General features: G+C 56.4%; 3 protein-coding genes across 8 annotated transcripts in view; 1 reads left to right on the forward strand and 2 right to left on the reverse strand.

Moving 5' to 3' along the window:
* The window catches only part of Ppp1r13l (protein phosphatase 1 regulatory subunit 13 like), a 15,752-nt gene extending 12,403 nt beyond the window's left edge, over positions 1-3,349 (reverse strand). Inside the window, exon 1 of the mRNA XM_010614650.3 lies at positions 2,813-3,349. The gene's annotated coding sequence lies outside the window, so the exon portion shown is untranslated. The remainder of the gene's footprint in view (positions 1-2,812) is intronic.
* Positions 3,350-4,508: 1,159 nt separating this feature from the next.
* Polr1g (RNA polymerase I subunit G) lies at positions 4,509-6,716 on the forward strand. Its single transcript, XM_010614617.3, has 3 exons — positions 4,509-4,607; positions 4,954-5,095; positions 5,250-6,716. The coding sequence occupies exons 1-3, from the start codon at positions 4,586-4,588 to the stop codon at positions 6,589-6,591; spliced, it is 1,506 nt and encodes a 501-aa protein (XP_010612919.1). The 5' UTR covers positions 4,509-4,585; the 3' UTR covers positions 6,592-6,716.
* Ercc1 (ERCC excision repair 1, endonuclease non-catalytic subunit) overlaps positions 6,716-14,823 on the reverse strand; it is a 10,780-nt gene continuing 2,672 nt past the window's right edge. For all 6 annotated transcript variants that reach the window (XM_010614620.3, XM_010614619.3, XM_010614622.3 and 3 more), the window contains exons 3-10: positions 14,248-14,463; positions 11,463-11,566; positions 10,510-10,609; positions 9,591-9,667; positions 8,233-8,332; positions 7,356-7,427; positions 7,108-7,176; positions 6,716-6,806 (exon numbers count right to left, since the gene is read on the reverse strand). In XM_010614620.3, coding sequence (XP_010612922.1) covers positions 6,753-6,806; positions 7,108-7,176; positions 7,356-7,427; positions 8,233-8,332; positions 9,591-9,667; positions 10,510-10,609; positions 11,463-11,566; positions 14,248-14,463 — 792 coding nt within the window. In that variant the 3' untranslated portion in view covers positions 6,716-6,752. The remainder of the gene's footprint in view (positions 6,807-7,107; positions 7,177-7,355; positions 7,428-8,232; positions 8,333-9,590; positions 9,668-10,509; positions 10,610-11,462; positions 11,567-14,247; positions 14,464-14,823) is intronic.

The raw sequence follows: 14,823 nt of genomic DNA on the forward strand, positions 1-14,823 counted from the left end.
CCGCGGCTGTGTTCCCAGGACCCCGCCCTCCGCCCCCAGCTCCTCTACCCTGGGTTCCCCTCCAACACCGGCTACCCCTTCCTTCCGGGGATTCCCGCCCACCCCAGTGTACTCTCCTGGGCTCCTCTCTCCGCTCCACCCCCAGCTCTCTGCCCAGCCTCCTCAGCAGCCTGCCGGGCTCTTTGGGGTTAAGGATCCTGTGGCCTCCTGGAGGAGGCGCCCTCAGTAGGAACCAAGTCAGGGCGCCAGCAGGGGCTGGCAGGTCGGACTCCTCCAGCTTGGTCTGCACTAAGGATCTATCGCCGGAAGAGTAACCTCCCCCGCTTTCTCTGGGGCTTGATTTTCACTTTTGAGGACTTCAGCGGAATGGGCTAGGAGCTTCCTCTCTACCTCTACCTGGGGCTAGTTACCATCTCTGTACCTCATTTTCCTTGTGTGCTTAATGGGCAAATAAATACCTTCACCTCAAAGGGGTGTGAGGATTGGCTGACCTAATTTTGGTATAGTGTTTAGAACAGTGCAGTGCATGAAATAAGGTTCACACATCTTGAATCCTTAATTACCAGCCTTCTTTGATGGTTCATTAAGATAATACAGGGTTAGTCAGGGCGTGGTGCTGGCACGCCTGTAATCCCAGCACTCTGAGGCAGAGGCAGGAGAATCTCAAATTCAGGCCTCAGCCAGGGTAACTTACTGCCTTAGTGCCTTACTACTTTATCTCAAAAATAAATAAATAATAAAAATAAAATGGGCTGGGGATGTTGCTCAGTGCAAAGTCCCTCAGTTCAGGGATGGGGATTTAGCTCAGTATCACCCGCCTGCCTCACGCAAGGTCCTGAGTTCCATCCCTGGTGGGGGGGGGCGTCTCTGAGTTGAATTCCCAGTACCACCTCCCCCAAAGGAAAAAAAAAACACACACACAGGCTGGCATGGTGACCCATGCCTGTAATCCCAGCACTCGGGAGGCTGAGGCAGGAGGATCGCTGTGCACAGAGTGAGCTCAAGACCCAAAGTAAGACTTTACTCCCCAAAGGGACTTTCAACTCTTTTTTTTTTTTTAAGATAAGGTCTTGCAATGTAGTTCAGGCTGGCCTTGAATTCACTCTGTAGTCCAGGCTGGCCTCGAATTTGCAGTGATCCTCCTGCCTCAGCCTCCCAAGTGCTGGGATCACAGTGTGTACTACCACACTGGGTTCCACAACTGGTTCTGAGATCCTAAAATCTCTGAACTTTGATGCCTGGGATCTCAATCCCCTGGACCCTTGAGTTTTGAGGTCTAAATTCCCCCTGTCCATTCCTGAGTTCTGGTGGGTGATCCTCCCTAGTAACTTAGAAGACTGGGGCAGGAGAGCCCTGGAAGAGTCTAGACAGAGGTGGCCCAAAGTCTAGGGTAGAGGTGGTGGGTGTCCTGCTTGCCAGCCTCAGTTTCCAAACTAGTAGATAGAGAGGAGTTCTGCCCTGGAGTCAGCTCATCTCATAAAAGGTGGAACTCTTGAGTCTGATTTCTGGGCCATCGCCAGAGACTTCTCTGCACCATGGTGTCCATCTTGTCTACCTGCCAGACCTGAGCCAGGCAGGACACACGCCCTGCGTTGGCAGCCACAGTTATTATTTTTAATTTCATTTCAGGCTGTCACTAAATGCCCTTCAAACCTAGACATCAGCCAACACCCCTCTCTGGTCAGATTCCCCCCCATGACACATCAGGGTGGAGAGAAGGGAGAGACAGAGGGAGGTGCCTGCCCACCCCTGCCCTCCCTCAAGGACACCTCCAGAATTAGCCTCTCTTCCTTCCTTATCTGCACAGTAACTCAGGTCAGACAGCCAAGTGTGGAGGTGACAGTCTCAGTCCGGGGTCAGGTCAAGGAGCCCCACGAGGGAGACAGGAGTAGACAGAATCTTGTCTCCCAGAGAGCTGCCAGAAGAGCAAGACAGAGGCCAAACCTGACCCACAACACTACTGCCCGTGTCACCACTAAGCCTCAGTTTACCCCTTCCTTTATGCAATGCATAAATGCCAGGCCATGCAAGCCTCCCAGAGTCCAGCCCTCCGTTCTGGAATTCTGCCCTAGACTCTAGAATGACTTCTGCTTACCCGGATCACAACACTCGCATGGGGCAACTAGAGGCCTCCTGCCTCCTGCCTCCGTCAGGGGGCGCCCTGGGCGGATGTCCTTCCTCTGGTTAGGCAGGTCTGACGCCCCGGTTAATGACATGTTGGGGTTCGCTCAGCCGCACAGAGTTGAAGAGCTGCCCCGGTTTTCTCACCCCCTGCCCCCACCCCAAAGCCGGAAAGTGGGGGAAGCGCCGAGACAGAGCCTGCGGAGGGACCCAGGGTACCTGTTCCGCTCCTTTCCAGCGACCCACGTTCCACTATCCCCGCCCACTCCGGGTTATGCTCAGAGACGCAGCCCAGAAGGCAGCTGGAGGGCGTCAGGGTGACGACCCATTCCACAGCCCCACCATTCCAGCCTCCTATTTCTGCCTACGAGTCAGGGATTTGAGACCCTAGGATTACCCAAGGGCTCAGGCTTTCCAGAGACCCCCATTCGAGGAACTCAGGAACCCCAGCTCCAATGCCTCCCCAAGACCATAGGGTCCGAGTATTCTATTCCAAGTACTCAGGCACCCGAGGCCCCCTTCCTCCCGCCCAGTAAGTCAGACAACCGAGTTTTCTCTTTTCAGGGAACCCAGACATCTGCGCACCCCACATTCTGCACCGGGACCTAGTGTCCAAGTTCCCTCCCAGTCCTCCAGGGGCGCGGTGTCTGGCTCCTCTAGGGCCGCTGGACCCCAGGGGGGCGGAACTCACCGGTCCGAGGCAGGTCCTGGCACGGGGGGCTTCCTCCGGCTCCGGCTCCAGCTGCGGGGAGCGGAGGACGGGGCGGGGCGGGAGCCGGGAACAGGTTAGACGACGTGACTCGGGCTGGAGGGAGGCGGGTCCCGCGGGGGAGGGGCAGCGAGGTCACCTCAAGCACCTTGGGACTTGTAGTCCCGGAAGGCAAGACGCAGCCCGAGACTTTCCCACTGGGATTCACACGGAGTCCATTTCACAGACAGGAAAAGCGTGGCCCCCGAAGCCGTGGACGACTGGTCTTTAACATGCGGGGAACCCGAGCCTCCTACTTCATTGCAGTTACAGAAGACGTACTCCTGACCCCTTCGCCAGCCCTCATGGCTCAGTTTCCCCTTTAGGGAGTCAAGATTTGGACGCCCCCAAAGGGGTGGAAGACTGGAGGCTGAGAGGATGGGACTCGGATGCCTCCTTCTAAGGCGAGAAGAGCGCCCCGCTAAAGCAGTATCCTCTCGGGCTCAGAGCCTCAATTTACCCGTCGGTAAAAAGGGGTACTGTATTCTGCATAGTATTCTTCAGCCAGGGCCTGAAGTCGGGGCTGGACTACAACCCCCAGCAGCAACCGCGACAGCCGCCTGGGGCCTCGCCACTGTAGTCCTGTGGGAATCGTAGTCTCTGAGCCGGCAGGGGCGGTGCCTTAGAGTCCCTTGCCCACTCTCAGGGAACTGTCTGGAGATCACCGGTGGAGAGAGCACTTCCCCTTCCCCTGACTCCTCTCTCTGCTTTGGGAAGCCTCAGGAGAAGGGGAGCACCTCAATTCTGGAATAGAATCGGACACCTCGGCAGAGGGGGTGGAAAGCGGCTCTGACACACGGGCCAGGAATGCAGTCGGGTCACCCAGTCTAGCCGCGGTCCCTCGGCTCCACCCGCCGCCCCACGCGGGGCAGTCCTAGTAGCAAGGAGCGTGGGCGCCTCCCCCAAATCCTCGTCTACATGCCGGTGTTTCCACGCCCTCCGGACAGGCAAGGGTCAGCGATCAGGACTCCTACCCCCTCTCGAATCCTCAAAACCATAGGGAATAATATTTCTCAAGCTCAAGACTAGATAGATCCTCGAGGGTATTTACATGTTGCTGTCGATCCACAAACCACGCCCCTTAGCCCGCACAGCTGCGAGCTGGTTTGGCTCCCGGGTCCGAGGCTCCTCCCATTGTGTTTCCCGCTCCCCCAGAATCCAGAAAGCCCCGCCCCAGACTGATACTCGAAGCCCTAAGGAGTGATTACCCGCTTTCTTCCATTTTCTGACCTCTCCCACTCAAATCCTAAACTTCCGAGGCATCTTAGCTCCCCTAGAAGGGATTCCAACCCTGAGGACAGAGCCCCGCCAACGAGGATTGTTACCTTTTTAAGAATTGCAGCCCAATCGATCTGTCTCTTTAAGAGTTAGGACCTCCGAGTGCGACTGCCCCTTTAAGGCGGTGTTGGAACAAATCATGTCGGAGATATTGTGGGGGAGACCTACAGAGATCTAATGTAGCCCTCACTCTAGAGACATGATGAGCCCGCTTCCTTCTGGAGCACATGTTGGAGAAATAACATTCCCTTAGCCGTCTACTCTGTGGAGTGGGAAACTTTCCGTTTTCCCAGTAAAAACAACAGGCGCCGAGCAGCGCCCCCGCAGTTCCACTACACTTGGGCACTTCCGGGAGATGCCCCGCCCCTCGGATCCACGTGGTCGACCGCGGCCTTCCGCAGCACCGCTGCTGAAGCTGCGTGTTGCACTGGCTGCGGGATGGAGGGGACCCAGTCGGGCGGTGAGCGGGCGGGTAGATGGGGTGGGGAGGAAGGACTGAGCGGAGAAAGGGGTGCCCGGGAAAGCTCTAGTGAAAAACGGGGAATCGCCAGACTGAGCCAGCGGGGAGATCTCCCGAGGTAAAGGGAGTTTGCACCGCGAGCTGCTGTCTTGGGGGGATTACTGGTGGAGGGAAGGGCACCCCGGGGCTGGAGATAGGCGACGCCCCCCCGGAAACAGACGAGCGGAGAAGCGACCCGGGGGGAGGAAACTGTAGCGCTGCTTTGGAGGTCGGGACCGATGGGCGGACCACCGGCGCGCTTCAGAGTGGAGCGTGTCACCAGACGCTGCTTCCTCTTCTTCCGTAGGTGCTGCTCGGTTCTCCTGTCCCCCTAACTTTACCGCGATCCGCTCGGCCTCAGAACCCTCTGGTCTCTCCCTGGAGACGCTGACAGGCCCGGATACAGAGCTGTGGCTGATCCAGGCCCCTGCAGACTTCATCCCAGACTGGTGAGGGTCCCTCTCCCCTCCCTGCTCCAGAGGCTGAACTTGGAGGGAGTTTAGAGGGGGCATTTCCAAGCGCCCCGGTATGCTGTTTCTAGGCTTTCTTCCCTCCTTACCAAAAGGGTCTGACCAAGTCTCTTTCCTTGCTTTCCTCCCTCAGCCTCAATGGGCGGCTGGTGCCCCTCTGCGGCTCCCACATCGTGAAGGGCAAATTGGCGGGCAAGCGGCACCGCTACCAAGTCCTGGGCAGTAGTGACCGCGAGGCGGGAGAAGCCACCCTGCTGGCTCCCTCAGCACAAGCAGGAGGTGGACTCACCTGTGGCCCTGCCCCCCAGGGCAGCCTAAGGATCATTGAGGGTCCCCAAGAACCCCTGTCAGGGGTTCCTCTGCAGCCCATTCCAAGAAGCCCCCCACCCCAGATTCCTCCTGGCCTGAGGCCTCGTTTCTGTGCCTTTGGAGGCAGCCCACCGGTCACAGGACTCGGGTCACCCATGGCTCCATCACCCTCCTCGGGGAAGAGGAAAAAGAGGCAGATACCAGAGAGCTCCACCACACAAGGGGCAGTGGATGGGCGTGGAGCCCCGGAGGTAGAGACAGAAATGGACATGGGGAAGAAGAAGAAGAAGAAAAAAAAGCACCATCTGGAAGAACCAGGGCTGAAGGAGCCCAAGGCTGAGGTGTCAGAGCCTCTGGGAGTTTTGGTCCCACCCACCTCCAAGAAGCAGAAGAGGCAGCCCAAAGGGGCAGAAACGGTGGAGCCAACGGAAAAGAAGGCAGAGCTAGGACCTGTAGTCAAACCCGAATCTCCTGGAGACACGGTTCTCTTCCCCACCAAGAAGAGACAGAAGCAGGAGACAGAAGGGATGGAGCCAGCAGAGGGGTTGACAGAGGAGCTCCGAGAGGAAGCCACCCTACTGCCGCCCGGAAAGAAGAAGAAGAAGAAGAAGAAAGAAAAGAGGCCAGAGGTGACCATGGAGCCAGGGACTGAGGCTGCGGAGCCCGAGGTGCGACCTCTGGTGCCCCACGGGCAGATAATGGAGCCAGAACTGCCAGAGGAAGTTGTTGAGCCTCAGGCTGAGGCAGCCCTGGTGTCCACCAAGAAGAGGAAGAAGGAAGAAAAGTGGCAAAATGTGATGCCAGGGCCAGCGCCAGAGGTGGTGGAGGCTGAGCTGCCAGGTGACCTGGAACCTCCGGCAGCTCTAGTGTCCACTAGGAAGAAGAAGGACAGGGGGCACAAAGCAGGGGAGCCCAGGACTGGGACGAGCGAGCCCTCGAGGGAGATGGAGGAGCCTGAGCCGCCAGGTGACGGGGAGCCCCACCCTGGGGCAACTCTGGGATCCACCAAGAAGAAAAGGAAGCGGGGTCAGGAAAACAGGGTGCCAGAAACGGCACCCCTAGAGGAGTTGCCCGAACTGCCACTGAATCTGGAGTCTGAGGAGGTGGATCCCACAGAAAGAAAGAAGCGTAAGAGGAAGCCACAGGTGGATCCTATGGGACACTGAGGAGCCACAAAAGGCTGATGGCCGGCCACCTGGGCCATTGGAAGGTGACACAGAAGCCCACACCTCCTGCACACACCCTCCAGCCCCAGCCAGAGACTGCACCAGCACTCAGCCAGAGCCTGGGCCCGGACAATGTTTTATTGTCGTATCAGCATCTGGGGTCATCGGGGCACCTTGAGAAAGGGCTCGTGCAGGACGTCAAACAGCCTCCGGGCCTTGGGTGGGAAGAAAGGGAGAACTAGTCATTAAATGGGTCCTTGGTTGGCTATATCTAGAGTGGGGTTCTGGCTCTTTTTTCCCAGCTTAGAAGGGGGCTCCAGAAGGGAGGAGAGAAGTAGCTGATTTGGATTCTACCCAGACTGTTCCTACCACCCTCGTAGGCCTGTTTCCCCATCTATAAGAGAAGCAGATGGTAACTGGGCCTTCTGAAACCTTAAAACTCTGGGGTCTGAGGCCCGATTGGTATCACAGTCACCCCTGACCCCAACCCCTCAAGCCCTTTCCTAGAGGACTTACCTTCTGGGGGCCCAGGCCAGGGCATAAGGCCAGGTCTTCCCGTGATGCTGCCATGAGCTGTTCCAGAGACTGAGGGGGGTGGGATGGAGCGGTCAAGAGTGGGGAGCACAAAGGCCCATCCTGTCCCAGTCAGGGCCCCCAAGATACCCCTAGGAGGAGGTGCAGGCTTGGAGCAGATGGCAGGGAGGTGAGCGGGTATGGCTGGGGGCTGCCTGGGAGAGGAGGGAGAAAAGTTGTCAGGTCCTTACCCCAAAAGTAGACAGGAGGGTCTGACTGTCCGTTTTGTTGACTGACTTCACCGTGGTCAGACATTCAGTGACCTGGACCGGGAAGAGAGTACAGTGGGAGAAGGCACAAATTCTGAGCCTGTGAGGGCAGTGCAGATTCAAGGCTGGGTCCCCCCCACACCTGGCACGCAGGAGGTGCCCAGTAAATGCTTTCACTGGGGACTCATTGAAGGTCACGTCAGAGTGACCCCCAAAGAGCTGAGGGTATTGATCGCCTAGGGAGATGAACAGGGAGCAGGCTCCATCCTGAGGGAGACCAGAGGTGCTGAACGTGGCCTGGGGCAGAACTAGCCTGCTGCCTGTACCCCATAATGCCAGGGCAGAGAGCCACATCTCTGGCCTCATTATCGGAGGTGGGGGTTCCAGTAGCTCCCCTAGTGTGTAAGGGTGACCGTGGATATCGCTGGCCAGCACTAAGGCCTCCACGTGGCTCCCATTTCTGGGTGATGGCCGGGGTGTTGGCCCCCTCAGTTCAGATCCCAGCCCTGCCAGCGAGTTCCCCAGGTGACTGAACACGAGCAGCCCACGCGCCCCACCTGAAGGAGGGTGGAGCAGCAGCTGCGTGTATGGCAGGGTCGCCCACTGGAACCCAGACAGCCCTGTCCTCCTAGGCTTCCCGGTCCAGTGAGGCAGAGAAATCAGTTCCAGTCTGCAGTGACTGGCATGGGGGAGCCCAGCAGCGACACCTGGCCTGGCCCGGGGATCAGGAGGACTCCTGGAGGAAGGGGCCCCGAGGCTGGGCTGTGAAGGGGACCTGGTCAGGGAGGACCTGGCTCGGGATTACACCTGAAGCTGTGGGGAGGCCCAGGCAGGGACAGGAGGGGGGCAGTGGGCTCACCCGGGACATGAAGTTGTGCTCCAGCTTCTCCATCAGGAGGTCCGGCGGCTTCTGCTCGTAGGCCTTGTACGTCTCCAGGTACCGCCCGGCTTCCTCGGGACTGGGGGACAGGACATGGTCAGCCAGGTGGGGACTGTCATGTTATAGATTCACTTCCTGGTGGTCGTGATGCGGAGACCAACAACCCGGGGCCCATTATGGGGACATGGAAACTCTTGGGGTTTCTGGCTGAGGCCCCAACCCAGTCCCCGCTGGGTGACCCAGGGCCAGTGATTGGATCTCTGTAGGCCTCAGTTTCCTCATCTGCAAAGTGGGTGGTGGTAGGACTGTGAGGATTAAATGGGGCCAAGCTTGCTGGTGCATGCCTATAATCCCAGGAGTTGGGAGGCTGAGGCAGGAAAATTGCCACAGGTTGGAGGCCAGCCTGAGTTACAAAGTGACTTCAGGGACAGCCTGAAATATATAACGAGACCCTGTCTCCAAACAAAAACAACTGAATGGGTCAGTGCTGCCAGTGACCAGAACCCGGCTCCTAGCAGCCTGTCTAGGAAATACCAGCTGTCTTAGAAGGGACATCAGGGCTCTTGGTCTCAATGTCTGCTGCATTTGAGAGGGAAGAAAACCAGAAACACTTTTTATATTTTTCAGACTGCACCAGAAAGACAACTTCCTAAGACAGGTACCTGCCAGTGAGAACTTTTTTGAGGTTTGGTTTTGGTTTTTTGAGACAGGGTCTCACTGTGTAACCCAAGCTGGCTTCCAAGTCACAGTGATCCTCCTGGCTCGGCCTTCCGAGGGCTGGGATTACAGGTGTGCACCACTACACCTGGCAAGTTTGTTTGTTTGAAATACAGTCTCACTATGTTTCCCAGGCTGGTCTCAAAAACTGTACTTGGGCCTGAGATGTAGTTCAGTGGTGCTGCGCCTGCCTGGCAAGTACAAAATCCTGAGTTCAATCCCCAGTACAGGGGCGGGGGTGGGAATGGGGCTGTACTCAAGAACTTTTGCTGTCCCAGCCTTGTGAGTAGCTGGGACTAAAGGCACATACCACCATTCCAAGCTAAAATCTTTGTTATACAACAAGTATTCTTAGTTTTTTGAGACAGGGTCTCACTATGTAGTTCAGGCTGTCCTTGAACTCACTGTAGCCCAGGCTGCCTTGAATTTGCAGGCAATCCTCCTGCCTCAGCCTCCCCAGTGCTGGGATTATAGACTTGCGTGCCACACCTGACCCAGTGTGACAGATGAGGCCCAAAGACAGCAGGGCTCACATGAAAGCTCCTGGGTGGAGACTGGTGGAGTGTGGGGGGGTCGTGCAGGATGGGACAGAGACAGCTGGGAGAGGAGCCTGCTCTCACCTCCACGCAAGGATCAGTGTGCAGTCAGCCAGGATGCACATCTTAGCCAGCTCTTTGAGGGCCTGCTGAGGGTCTTTCTAGAGAGGAAGGAAATCAGAATTTGGGGCCAGGGAGGGAGCCAGGTTGCGGAGTTTAGGGTCCAGAAGCCTTCCACTCGGGGACACCCCCAAGCTCCCCCAGGGTCCCCAGCCTATATAGGGCAGTTTCAGGACCCCACAGTGACCCAGACTGCCCTGGCTCTGCCCTCCTGAGCTGTCTGAGACCCTGATGACGTGGAGTCTGAGGGGTGCCCAAGCCGCCTGGGAACCCAGGGAGGAAGGGACATCTGAGCAGGAGGGAAGGGAGCAGAGAACAGAACGGAACTCCAGACACACACGCATGCGCAGACGGGAAGGTGGGCTTGGGGAGGCGAGGATCACGGTGTGGGGTGCAGGCCAAGGTGAGCCCTGGGGCCGGAGGGCTGGGTGGCCGTCAGGTCATACAGGGGCCCAGGCTGTGCAGGGGAGAACTGACTCCTAGGGTACTGGGGGGCCCTGGAAGGGTTTCGAGCAGGGGAGGCTGACACCGGATCTATGCTTCAGAAAGACCCCAGTGGCTGCTGACCAGCAGAGGCGCGCGATCAGGGAGGAAGCCGGTCCTGGGGAGCGGTGGAGGGGCCAGGGATTGGGACAGGGGCTCTGGGGATGGAGGCTGAAACCAACTTTAAGAGCTATGTAGGTGGCAGCAGGCAGGGCCTGGCTGAAGTGGGTGTAGAGTCACCGTTACCATTCCACTCCCTGCCAACACAGGGTCCCATGGTGATCTGTGTCAGTCTCAGGTGTGGAAATTGGTTCCTTGCTGAGATTTTAACACGCACTTCTTGAAGGGGACTCAACACCACCCATTTCCCCGGTGGGAAGGGTGAGGAACAGCCACTTACCACATCCACCTGGATCAGCAGAACACGCAGGGCAAAGTTCTTTCCCAGACTCTGCAGCCGCTCGTGGATGTAGTCGGGGTGCAGGTTGTGGTAGCGGAGGCTGGCAGGGCAGGGATTGTAGAATGGTATCTCAGTTTCCCAGAGGCCCCAGCAGCCTCCAGCCACTGCAATGTGGAGCCCCCCCAGTCCCCCATTGCCCACAGTCAAGCGCAGTACAAGCCACAGCCTCACTGGGTCTGAATCCCGAGCAAGCTAAACTGCTTGCCCAAGGGTGCCTTAAAGCAAGGACACAGCAGCGATGCAGCCTGGCTGTGGTGTCCTGGGAGCCTGAGGCTCTGGTTTCCTCGGGCTTGAGCGGGGTGCGTGCAGGACCAGGGCCTTAGGGTGTGTTCCAGACAGGAAGGCTGCACAGCTCGGCTTGGGAAGCAGATCCCATCCCAGCCTCAAGGGGATGGCAGGAGGGACAGGGGCTTCTCTCCCAGCCACCTGCTGCTGCTTGAAATGTCTATTCCTGTGTTGCCTGTCTGCAGAGGAGCTGTGTGTGTGTGTGTGTGTGTGTGTGTGTGTGTGTGTGTGTGTAGATGAGAGAAATCCTGATCTTGTTAAATCATCAGGAATGTCTGGGATATTCCACTTACCTCGGTCAGACTACAGAATCCAGGCCCCTCCTCTGAGGCCTGGGGGTCCAGTCCTCCTCCCTCAGACCCGGGGGTCCAGGCCCAGCCTCCTCCCTCAGACCCGGGGGTCCAGGCCCAGCCTCCTCCCTCAGACCTGGGGGTCCAGGCCCAGTCCCCCATGCTCCAGGCAGCTCAGGTGAAGACCCCTTCCAACATAGTCACATAAAGGGCCAGTACCAGTCTGGCCAAGCACAGAGGTCCCCCTGGCAGGCTCAGCAAGCAGGACCATGACCTCAGGCCTGGTCACACTTCCTGAAGCGCGTAGCCTGAGCTCACCTGAGGAAGAGGGCACAGGTGCTCTGGCCCAGCACATAGTCGGGGATCACTTCGCCAAACTCCCAGGGCACGTTGCGCACAAACTTCAGCACGGGGTTGCCTCTCTAGGGAGGAAAGGACAGCAGCCACCCTCAGGGACAACCCTTGGATTGTTGCAGGCAGCACAGCCCCCTTTCCCTGGGGTTGTACTCTCACCCTCTGCCCACCTGGCCTCTGGCCTCCTCCAGCTTCTCTCCTCAGACGGAGCTTCTGCCTCCTTCACGTTCCTCACCAATGTCTCCTCCTCCTCCCACTCACCTCCTCCTGGCCTCCTGCCTCAGTGTTGTCCCCTCCCATTGTACAAGGGAACGCCAGAAGGATCTTCCTGAACCGCAGTCCCGCCCTGCCCTAGGTCTAGGCCCTGCAGTGGCTCCCGAGTACCCTCAGGAGACCCATGCTCTTCCCTGTGGCCTGTGACCTGCATGGGCTGGCGTCAGCTTGGCAGGCCCTTCTCTCTGAATTCCCCTCATGTTCTGTCCTGAGCTCACTCTGTATTTAGCCCAAGTCTGGAATTCTTCGAGCAAGTCAAGTTCTAATCCATCCAGTGAGGATTTATAGTGCACCTACTGTGTGTCTCAGTCTGGGGAGTACCGTGATCCTTACCCTCCTGGGGGACACCTACCCGCTGTGGTACTGTGATAAAGAAATAAAAACAGCACAGACAAGGGGAAAAAAATGAGAACCAAGACCTGTCATGTAAAGGTACACGATCCCAATAATGAATGTAATTGTACTGTATACCTTAAATGTACCAATAAACTCAATAAAAGGAAAAAAATAAATTAATTTTTTAAAAAAAGAAATAAAAATATTTCTGCCCCTGATTCCTGACCCTGAAGCCCCTACAGGCAGAGGCATGGGGAGAATCTTTTGTTCTAAAGTTTGGTCTGGGCGTGGATTCCTGACACAGCTCCTGAGGCCTTTGGAATTCCGGGAAAAGGGGTGACTCTTGGTGGCTCCCACAGTCTTCAGAATGAGGGTGGTGGCCAGGGAGCAACCAAGGGACAGGACAAGAGGGTCAAAGGTTAAACTGATCACTAGTGGCCAATGATGTAATCAGTCTTACCATGTAATGAAGTCTCCGTAAAAAGCCAAGGGGGCCAGGGTCCGGCCGGCTTCCGGACAGCTGAGCACACAGAGGCTCCCGTGGGGGGTGCCACCACCCACGGTGCAGGGAAGCTCTGCACCAGTCCTACGTGTGACTTCATCAGGCTGCTTGTCCACATCCTTTGTTCTAGTCTTTATGTCTTTATTTTTTTGTGGCACTGGGGACTGAATCCAAGGCCTTTACACTGAGCTACATCTCCAGCCCCTTTTAGTTTTTTATTTTGAGTCAGCGTCTCTCCAAGTCACTAAGTTGCCCAGGCTGAGCTCGAAATCACAGTCCTCCCGCCTCAGTTGAACGCCATCAGGGCCAGCTTCTATTCTTTATGAATAACCCCGTAAATGGAAGTGTTTTGCAGAGTTCTGTGAGCCACCTCTAGTAAATTGTTCGGATCTGAGGAGGTCCTGGGAACAGCATTTATATGCCAGGGCAGGTGGAGGCAGACTTGGTGACGAAGCCCTCCCTAGTGGGATGTGATGCTGTCCGAGGAGATGGCCGAGCTGAGCCGAGCCAGAGCGTGTCACCGCCAAGCTGTGTGGCGTGGGGAGAGCCACTGCATGAGTACTGAATGGTATGGGAGCCCAGAAAGAAAAACAGGCTAATTTGGTGTGGGGTGCTGGGTATAAAACCTAGGCTTTGCCCATGCCATGCAAGTGCTCTGGCTTCAGCCCTTTCTTTTTTTTATTCTAAGACAGGGTATCATTAAGTTGCCCAGACTGGTTTGAACTTGCAATCCTCCTGCTTCATTCTCCCATACAGCTGTGACTATAGGCATGCACCACCATGCCTAACTGCCCTTTTCCCTTTTCATTTTGTAACAAGAGCTGGGGATTTAGTTCAGTGGTGCCGCCATCTGTCTCACCAGCTCAAGGTCGCAAGTTTGATCCCTGGGACCAAAAAAAAAAAAAAAAGCTCCTTTATTTTGTGACAGAGTCTTGCTAAGTTGCTCAGGTTGGCCTTGAACTTGTGGTTCTCCTACCTCAGCCTCCCAAGTAGCTGGGATTACAGGTGTGCCCCACGGTGCATGGACCCAACTTCAATTTTTAAAGATTTTGTCCACTCACTAGAATGACCAAAATAAAAAAGACAGACAATGGCAGGGTGCAATGGCACACACCTGTGATTATAGCTACCCAGAAGGCTGAGGCAGGAGGATCACCATTTCAAGGCTATGGGCAACTTGGCAAGATCCTGTCTCAAAACACAGAAGCACTAGGCATGTAGCTCAGTGTTAGAACATTTGCCTAGCACCTGTGAGGCCCCAGGATCTATCCCTAGTGCCACAATAAATAAATGAGTGGCACAGATGGGTTAAGCCACTTGTCCAAGATCACACAGCTACTGCACAGCACAGCAGGGATTCAAATTCAGGGTCATGTTCATTTGTTACATTTTTACTGAATGAACAAACCTGGGGACTGGAAAAGAGCTCACAAAACCCATCACAGCCCCTATAAAGAGAGCCAGGGCACCTTTGACCCTCGCAGAGCTGTTAAATGAATGAATGCATGTGTTCTGGGTGAATGAGTGAAAGGCACTGCTGAGAACCAAGTGGCCATGCTCAGACCTTCCCTGCCTACAGCCATCCCCATAACAGGGCCCCCACCAGAAACAGGGTTGCACTTCCGGCTCCCTCCTCACCTGCCGGGGGCTCACGATGATACTGGTGGATTTGGCCCCTGACTTCAGGGCCTGATTGGGGGTCTCTCCTGCCAAGGTTTCCGACCCCGTGGGGCATGTGGCTGCAGCCCCTCCTGCAGGCCGGGAAATGGCGTACTCAGCATAGGTCTGCGGGGTGCCCTGGGCAGAGGTCTCCACGGTGGGAAGATTTCTTGTGGATTTGAATAAGGGCTTGGCCTGTGGGGAGAAAAGAGATTTTACGGGTCTGGGGAGGGAACGTATATGCTCCTGTATGCCCCTCTCCTCCTCTGAGCTGGTCCAACCTCCTTCTTTCCAGAGGCCTTATGCTAAGACCTACGACCTCAAAATCTGAATCCACGCTGGAAGTGGTAGCCTACACCAGTAATCTTCCAGATATTTAGGAGACTGAGGCAGGGGGAATCACAAGTTTGAAGCCAACCTGGATAACTAACAAGACCGGGTCTTTAAAAAATTACCCTGGTTGGGCTGGGGATTTAGCTCAGTGGTTCTACTGCCTGCCTCAAAAGTGCAAGGTCCTGAGTTCGATCCCCAGTACCACCAAAAAAAAAAAAAAAA

The sequence above is a fragment of the Fukomys damarensis genome, unplaced genomic scaffold (genome assembly GCF_012274545.1).
Source record: "Fukomys damarensis isolate Sample0158 unplaced genomic scaffold, DMR_v1.0_HiC HiC_scaffold_19, whole genome shotgun sequence".
NCBI lineage: Eukaryota > Metazoa > Chordata > Mammalia > Rodentia > Bathyergidae > Fukomys > Fukomys damarensis.

Excerpts from the sequence above, each read along its gene's own strand:
- Polr1g (XM_010614617.3), top strand. The coding sequence starts at position 4,586 with ATGGAGGGGACCCAGTCGGGCG. Across the intron at positions 4,608-4,953 it reads GGAGGGGACCCAGTCGGGCG|GTGCTGCTCGGTTCTCCTGT; the intron begins GTGAGCGGGCGG and ends CTTCTTCCGTAG. Across the intron at positions 5,096-5,249 it reads GCAGACTTCATCCCAGACTG|CCTCAATGGGCGGCTGGTGC; the intron begins GTGAGGGTCCCT and ends TTCCTCCCTCAG.